This window comes from Ixodes scapularis, unplaced genomic scaffold (assembly GCF_016920785.2).
Source record: "Ixodes scapularis isolate PalLabHiFi unplaced genomic scaffold, ASM1692078v2 PGA_scaffold13__105_contigs__length_92229423, whole genome shotgun sequence".
NCBI lineage: Eukaryota > Metazoa > Arthropoda > Arachnida > Ixodida > Ixodidae > Ixodes > Ixodes scapularis.
The window spans coordinates 46,664,329-46,673,159 of record NW_024609839.1 but is presented as its reverse complement, the minus strand read 5'-3'; the positions used below and the strand labels follow the sequence as shown (position 1 = coordinate 46,673,159).

At 42.9% G+C, this 8,831-nt stretch overlaps 1 protein-coding gene across 1 annotated transcript; it reads right to left on the bottom strand.

Annotated features, from left to right (window-relative positions):
• Positions 1-387: 387 nt before the first annotated feature.
• On the bottom strand, positions 388-1,596 carry LOC8035674 (sulfotransferase 1 family member D1). The gene has a single exon (XM_029980039.4). It carries the CDS (start codon positions 1,434-1,436, stop codon positions 483-485), a length of 954 nt encoding a protein of 317 aa, XP_029835899.2. The 5' UTR covers positions 1,437-1,596; the 3' UTR covers positions 388-482.
• Between the last annotated feature and the right edge of the window lie 7,235 nt (positions 1,597-8,831).

Sequence of the window (8,831 nt, the reverse complement as noted above, 5' to 3'; positions counted from 1 at the left end):
ACCACTGTGGTTGTTTTGTCACACATTAAATAAAGATTTATTATTATTATTATTAATATTATTATAATAATTATTATTATTATAATTAAACTGCACTAGGTACCAAGGCGTGGTAGAAGGCTGGAGGCTTGAAATGCTATTCTGAAATGCCCCTGCCATTCTCATTTTGTCAGTGACTGCAGTTGTCACGTAGCTAGGGCATCGCCAATCAGGCTGTAGAATTTAATCTTGGGGCACTTGCCTTAATATGATTCTTTAGTCCCTAAATTCTTGACCAGATTTCGGTGCTTTTTCAATATACAACCCTTACATTTACTTGGCTTTCAAGAGTCATGCCTTAAAGTGGGTCATAAAAAGACAAAATAACCATTTCCATAACACACTATCAAGACTGTTGAAACAAACTTCTTTATTAGATTTGAGGGCGGCTATGCTTTTATGACCCTCCTTTTCTTAAGATATTCAAGAATAGTGACAGGTATCTAGGGAGTCTGTGTCAGCCTTGTTCCAGCTAATTCGTGCGTCCAAAGGTTCATTACGTCCGAACCTTGAGTCTTGGCATCAATCCAAGCTTGCATTCGCTCTAGCTCTTCTGCCGAGAAATGAGCTCGCCAGTTACCGATAAGTCCTTTGCGCACTGGGGCGAATCCTGCCTTGCTTCCCAGTTTCTTCGCTTCTGCTTCGACCTCGGGTGACGGGGAAGGAAGGTTGTAAATTATACGGGCTTCTTCATGGCTTGCTTTGTATGTCTTCTTCATATAATCAAGGCTGCTCTTGAACAGAACCTCATCGAGCAACCCCTCATCTTTGTCGAACTCTGAGGAATATGGTTCACCAAGAAACTTAGCCAACTCGAGCACGGTCCCTGCAGTGTTCGCCTTTAACTTTTCGTACGTCACAAAGAAGACGTTAGGTTCGTGTCTTCTTGCGTAACCGGATAGCACGTGATCCAAGTGATGACCGAAACCAACCTTTCCCTCAAGGAACGCGTCGACAAAATCTTCGAAGCTTCCGTCTGCAAATCTGTAGTAGGCGTTCATTTTGACATGATAATAAGAAGAGACGCAAGTGTCATAGGGATTGCGTGCCACGTAGATGTACTTGGCGTCCCGGTTGTATAGCAACTGTCCAAATGGCAAATGGGTACGCAGGAGTCTCGGTGATTGGTCAAAATTTGGAACTCCATTCATTTCGATGAACGGAGCTCGTTTTATTTGGTCGGCGAGATCTCTAGGAGGCCTTCCTCTGTTCAGAACAAGCAGGAGAATCTGCGCTACCCAGTGCGTTCCTGACTTCGGATGGGTTACAAGAATCACGTCGTTTACGCTTGGTTTGAACCTTACAGCTTCACGACAAATCTTTGGTTTTAATAAAGGAGACCTAGGAACACCTCCAATCACCTGAAGGTAGGGAGTTCTTTTTGGTGCTAAGTTCATGTTGGCTTGCTTGGTCGTCCTTGAAGTGCCTGCGTTAAAAATATAACAGGGTTTTCATTTACTCAGCAGGTAGAGGCAACATCACGCTGCTCCGATAAGCGCGTGACCTAGTGAATCGGCAAAAGGAGAAGCTACAATATAAGCACCAGTCCATATTAGCCGAACGCCATTTGATTTGATTAGCCATTTGATTTTAGCCGAACGACCGCTGTGGTCGTTCGGCTAAAATCAAATCGCCATAGGGAAATAGGTTTATTAATGTGGATCAAGATATTTTTGATTCCAGAAGTTAGAGCTTATTTGAGAAAAGCAATTGTTATAGAAGTCTGCAATTGCATAAAAGGGCATATTTATTTTAAACAACATATACATATAAACGAAAGAATTTGTCAGAATGAAAAATTCACCTCGAAACAGACGATTGAGCAGCGCTTTGCGGTTCTGGACTAAAAACCCCACTCCTGAACTTAACATCGTAGCCGCTTGTTTTAATTACAACAAGCCTGCTACATTGCTTAAGGGGCGAACTATGCACCCCAAGCTTTCCAGAAAACTTGAGAGACAAACTAAGAAAAAGAAACATTATTTTTAGTCGAAAGGAAATGATGCGGTATTTGCATAGTGTCACGAATGACAGGAGATGAGGCGGCGTATTAACTGGAGAAACTAAAGGTCTAATAGGGTGAACTTGTGCCCTAAACAAATTAAAAGAAGTCTAACGTCGTAGGCGTCGATGTCGGCGGAACAGCCTGATCGAGCGCTGGGCGGGACTGACTGCGGCTCGTCACGCGGAGCCCCTTATGTATACGCGTGGGGTTCTGTAACAATCGGCGAGAAGTTTCGGCGCGTAGAACATCCTAACCTCGAGTAAACAACAGGGTTCGGGAATTTACCAGAATGTGACATTTACGGAAATAACAAAAAGGTCTATCTGCGTCCAGGCATCGAACCGCAGCTTTTTGCGGTGGAGCCATGAGCGATAGTCGTTCGGTCACGGGCACTCTGCCTACAGGGCCAGCTGCGCGAGCGGCATCGTGACGCCTTCTAAACGACGGGTTTGCTCTTGAGCCTAAATTATTTCGATGTACAAATATTTCAAGGAAATTAAAGGGTCGATAAAAAATAATGCAAAATTTGTCCTTCTGATTCCATATGAAAAAAAACAAAAAAACAAACAAGAACGGATAAGTGTAAAATTACTGGATAAAAGAGAAAACGCTTTTCGAATGTTTGGTCTATGAAAACAATAATTTATTTTCAAGGAATTCAGTCTGATGGTTGTGCTTCATTGCCTATTGATATTGTTGCACTTCAGAGTTTACAACAAACGAAAGAGGAAGACAGGCACCGTTTGTTTTAATACAAATAGGGGTGCCTGCCTTGTTCAAATGCATAGTATTGCATTGAGAAAAAGAAGCGCTTCAAAGGTATTGTCTTGCACATTGCATTATTCTGAGCCACAGGGGAAACCCAAGTCTCCATAATTGCTTCTGTGCCGTAACGTACGGAAGATCACTTCACCTTGTAGCTTTGTGGCCAGTAGGCTAATCAGGCAACTTCTTACAGAGATTAGTAAACACAAACAGAAAGGTATGAAAGTGGTTTCGTAGCGCGCCATTCTGGCAACGGCCAATATCTTAGGGCTGCTAAGTTCTCCGTGGGCGGAACCCGATATAAAAAAACGAACCTTCAGGCCTCATGCTGAGACTGTGAATGAAGTAAGGGTGTCAAACATAGACCATGAATAAAGTAGGATGGTGCCAATCATAGACCATGAATGAAGTAGGAGGGTGCCAATCAAAAACAATTTTATCGCCACGTGTTCAAAATAGTTCTTGACTTTTTTTTATAAACTGTCCTCTAGTAACTGGCATTCCGTGCAAAATCATCGAGCACCTAGTTTACCCTCAACTGGTTAACCTTTTGTATTCAAATAAGTGTTGAGGAATGAGTAGATTATGTTCGTTCTTCATTCTGTAGAATTTTGAGTTCCAGACAACTCCGTTCACTTTAACTCCTAAGAATAAAAAAGCTGGACCTATTCCCGCTCTTCGAATGGCTGAAACACCTGTAATTCCTAAACTCGAAAGAATGACTCGTGACAGCTACATTATTACGAATGGTTTGTGACATCTAGATTGCTACCGGACAAAGCAGCATAATTCTGACGTTATCAAACGCGAGAATAACTGCATAAGTAAGCAAAATGCTTTCATGAATCACTTATTTCACTAGCCAAGCATTGGTCGCACAAAGCGCTTCGTGACACTTGGTGTCACTACAGGCATCGATCGTGCGATGAAGCGTAAAAGACTCGATACACACGACAGAAATTAAAACCACCAATTTTCTTGGCAAACGGACCACGTACCCTCCTGAAATGCATGCTCAGCGTTTGGTTAGTTTGATCAGGTCTGAAAAGTGTCTAGTTCGTGCGTTGCGCAAAAAGCTAACTTGCTTCCGGTTTCGAATGATTGAACAGCAGTACAGCTCTTTCGATGTCAGAAGCGACGCCGCGTACGCGTGCCCCAAATATCTAAACACTGCCGGAAGCACACAAAACACTGAAAAAGTCGAATTGCTATAGTGGCAGTACGACGAACTGTAGTATCATACTATAATACATGTCTTAAAACGCATACTTGTTTACGCTTGCCGTATGATCCTCGTGCATTCTGACCATGGCCAATGCATTTGTTCCCCAAGCGAACATTACAAGATCTGCTGGGTTAAAAGTAGGGTTCTGCGTTTTCGGATAAATGCGATAAAATCCGAAAAACACTCGCCGGTAAAATTTTGCCAATTCGAATTTATCCGAAAAACTCTGAATTCGAGGACCGCCACCTGTGAAAACCAGACTACCCTTCATTTTTCCCTGGGATCCTCGAACAACCTTTCCTATTTTATTTTCTTGTTTACACTTTAGTTCGTTCCACGTACGCTCCCTAGCTTTACAAAGAGAGTCTCTTTGGACTCTTATCATGAAAAACAAGATCTCTGCCCACAACAATAGTCGAACCAAGGTCGAACACTTCTCACCTTCCCTGCCACTCCACTTTTTGGCCTTTCTCCCCGATATGTTCCTTTCCGAGAAGTTCATTCACCCTTCTCTGGCCTCCTTTCGCTAAAAATTTAACCTTTGCACACGTTCCCTCGCCATCCGCTTTGATAGCAGGTACCCGAGATTCAGTCAGTTTATTCCAGCATAACCACGCCATGGGCAGGAAGCGAAAGCTCCCTGCTGATTACGCCAAAGAATATCGAGATTTTGAAGCGACTGCCAGCAATGACCTCGTTTTCTGCAAGTTCTACCGCGTGAAAGTTAGTACGGCTAATGGAAATGGAGCCCTCCGCATCGCAGAGCACCAGAGCTCAAATCGGCATATCTAGCTGAAGAAACCTCGTCTCGAGACAGGTGAGTGAATTTAATGTAACCGTACTTATTTTGGACAAATTAATTTTTATCGTTAAAAGCTTATCTCTCATGTGATGCCTATGAAAGGCTGCATTGCTAAATTAGAAAAAAAAAATGTGGCTCTATACTTAGGTCAGTCGTCTCACCAAAGCTTTATGGAGGATTACTTGAAAGTTGCAAGAGTCGTAGGGAGGGCGCTGATGACATTACGCACAGGTTCTGCCGAGCGCTTTGCCAAGCAGGGATTCCGCTCCATCAGACAGATGGGCCGCTTGGCAGCCTGTTCTGGGGAAAGTGTCCAGTTGCACGGACAATGCCATCAAGCACTCAGATGTACCGAAAATACCTACCGGAAGTCTACGAGCACGATCTCGAGATGATCAAGAAAGCAGTCAAGAATCGCCCGATATCTCAAGCCATCAACAAAACGCCAGAGCTCCGTGGTCGGCCAGCAGTGGCGGTGTTAGTGACATTCTACTATGACGAGGTACCTGGCCGCCGGACCTTGATGGCATATTTGCAGGTTCTACAACAGTACAATGCCGCGTCTATCGGAATGATGATATAAGAGGTTGTTCGAAAAATTGCCAAGTCCTTCAGTGACGTTTGTGTCGTGTGCTCGGATTCTGCTTCCTACATGCAGAAACTCAACAGGGACATGCAGCAGTCGCACAGGGAATTTCGTGCTCTGCATTTCAAAGATCTGTGCCACCTTCTGAACAATATCCTTTAAGAGACTGAAGATGAATTGCGTCAAGGGAGCTCGTTACTTCGTCGTGAATTTTCCTGCCATTTTGAAGAGCTTCAGAGAACTTCGCCGTTGGTTTGGTTCCACCTGTGCGAGCATGAACGTTGTGCTGAAGTGCTTATCGACTGTCAGCCTATCTAGATGGTTTTCGTCTTACGAAGCTGTTGTTGACGTCCTTGACTACTGGCACGCTAATGTGGCATTCCCAAAGAGTAATGATGCGAAGGGGAATAAATGTGAGAAGTTTGTGATGACATCTAGCTCTCTGCATGACCTGCTTGTTAAGCTCAGATTCTTAAAAAAAAAAAAAAAAAAAAAAAACCTCGAACGAAGTGCTCTCAATAATCAAGCAACTAGAGGCTGAATCTACTTTGGTGCATGAGGTCTATTTTCTACTTGCTCTACGCCTAAAGGCACTGTTAAGCCAATGGACCGACGCCTCAGTAACAAGTTTTGGCGGGGAAGTCGACTGTATGCTCGACATTGTTGACTAGGAGAAGCGCTCATGCGCCGTTAACAGCTTCCGAGAGTACTACGGTGCTGTAACCAAGAAGTGAAGCTGCACCGTCCAACGAAATATTGCGGACGACTGGCAATACACCAGCGATTCGTGTTGGTATTGGGAGCAGATCGTCAACCCTAACGTGAAGGAAGAACTACCTGACGTGTTCGAGATCTACAAGCACTTATTCACACTCGTCTTGCAGCGAGGGCATGATATCACCCAGCTAGAAAGAGAATTCCTGGCGTATCAGGTCTACGCTGTGAAGGAAATTGTGGAGCCACTACAGTTTTGGAGGATGCCTGCTCGAGAGCGGCCCATCCTGTCATGTTGCGCCCTGGATCTGCTGGGTCTTCCCATATCCAGTGCGAATGTCGAAAGAGCATTCTCAATGTTTCGCATGGTCAATCGGAATGAGCGTGCTGCGGTGACAGACACTAACCCTGGAAAATATGCCTGCATATATACAGAAAGTTGTGAATGGATGTGACCACGAATAGTGCAAATAATGACTGTGCAATAAAAATGTCTCTGCTGTTGGATTGTCTTTTATTGTTGTACATGACATTTTTTTAAAGATCGATACTATACAACCCTAATAATCCCAAACAAAACTCCGAATTCTGTGTACCGTGAACGGACGCTTCGAAAAACTCCAAATTTGCAAAAATTAATAAACTCCGAAAAACACCCTCAAAATTTGCTCAAAAATAAACTCCGAAAACGTAGAACCCTAGTTAAGAGCTACATGCCAAACACGCATACTTAAGACACCTGCTTTGTCGCGTCTTGCGGTGCCAGGAATAACAACCTGTTTCTTCTACAACTTTTTATTTTTTGTTTCTTCACTGTGGGGGCTCCACTTTTATCCACGAAGGAGCATAAACTGGTTAGACAATCAAACCGTCAGTTTCCTTAAGTAAAAAACTATGGTCTTTTAGGAACCTACTTGGAAAATGCGCTAGCGTTGGGACGGCAGTCCGACTTTGAAGATAGACACAGCTAGCATAAGAACCGAGCCCATTTTATATGATTTTAACGGAAGACAACGGACGACAAGGGGCCAAGGAACAAACACACACGTATAAAACGCAGCTGAATAAAATTTATTCACGGATCGCGCTTTATGTGCCACCCCTCACACGACCCGCCGAGTGTGCACACGTGCACACAGCCAATGCCACGGCTTCATAACGCAGCTAATGGTAAACTACCGTATACCCAGCCGTCTCACATGATCTGCATCTAGTCTGCACACACGCTTTCAATTCCCATTCCATTCCGGGCAGAAGACATTCAATTAAATTCCCATTCTATTCCTCCCAACGCTTACGCAATTACATTTCAATTCTATTTCTGGGTTGCAAAAGTGCGAAATGATACCGGGATCAATATAACTCCGGAGTGGAGACTCTACAACACTGATTCAAATACTGTTTCAAAAGATCGCGACATGGCGTTGGGAAATTCAATTAACATAGAATATCATTCCCCATATTTATTCATATTTACGCCACCCTCGACCGGGATTCCAGGACTGAATATATTTATCCATTTCTCAACGATTTTGATTAGCCTTCTCACGTTCTTGTTCATAAATATCGTGGCCTAAACATATGCCCATACGTTTTAGATTGGATAAAACCCTATCTAACTAACCATCTTCGATTTGTTGACGCCAACGGAACGAATTCTTCAGCCTCATGTCTTAACTCCGGTGTCTCCCAAAAATCAATACTATGACCCCTTTTCTTTTCTTTTTAGTAATGACCTTCATAGCCGTGTCTCCCTTTCGATTAGCCTTTTTTTCTGACGACTGTGGTATTTAGCAATATATCATAGCTACCCTGACATCTACGCTCATCAAACCAATATTATAATGAAACCATTTGTGCGATACCAGGCTTATGAAACTTAACATCTCTAAATGTAAACTTATGACAGTCTCTCGTAAAAAAAAGCATTACTTTCCTAATTCATCAAGTATTTTATTAACAGTAGTGTGCGTTCCTATAAATACCTTGGTGTTCATGTAACTAATTATCTTTCTGGAAAACAAACGTAGACTACATCCCTGGGGATGATAATGAAACATTGGGTTCCATCGAAATAAACTGTTTTCTTACCCCCATTTTGTTAAAAGTTTTTTTTCGCAAAACTTTAATTCGCGGAAAACTGATATCTGGCTTCAATATGGAACCCCGTTATCCCCCTTGTATTTGCAATAGAAGATACTCAAAATCGTTCCGCCGGTTTCATACTTCCTATCACCGCACAGCTAGCATACGAATAGAACCCGCTGAACGTAAATTGGTGGTTTCATCTCAAATCGAGCAGGCTAAGAAAATCTAATTATTTATTTTTTACGAAAAAAATATATGTTAGGGGGCCATTTCTCAAATGAAGGAGGGCGCAAAACATCATGTTCCCCAGATTTATCGTTCTCGAGTTACGAAGCGTAGAAGCCGCAGTGGCAGAAACTAGTATTTTAGCGTACCGTCGCAGGTCGCGTGTTTGACACCCTCTGCTGGCGCTAGCTTTTTTTTTCTCCACTCTTTTAACTTTCCCACTCATTTAATAGGTACTGTAAAGATACCTTGATGTATTGAAATATTTTAAAGAATTTTATTATGGTATCTAAACAAAATGTCAAACTATCCTTTCCGGTCAATTTTCGGTCAACTTTCACAGGTCCTTACTAATGACTTGAGCGTTTTGGTGATCTACATT

Coding starts and splice junctions, on each gene's coding strand:
- LOC8035674 (XM_029980039.4), bottom strand. CDS start 1,436: ATGAACTTAGCACCAAAAAGAACTCCCTACCTTCAGGTGATTGGAGGT.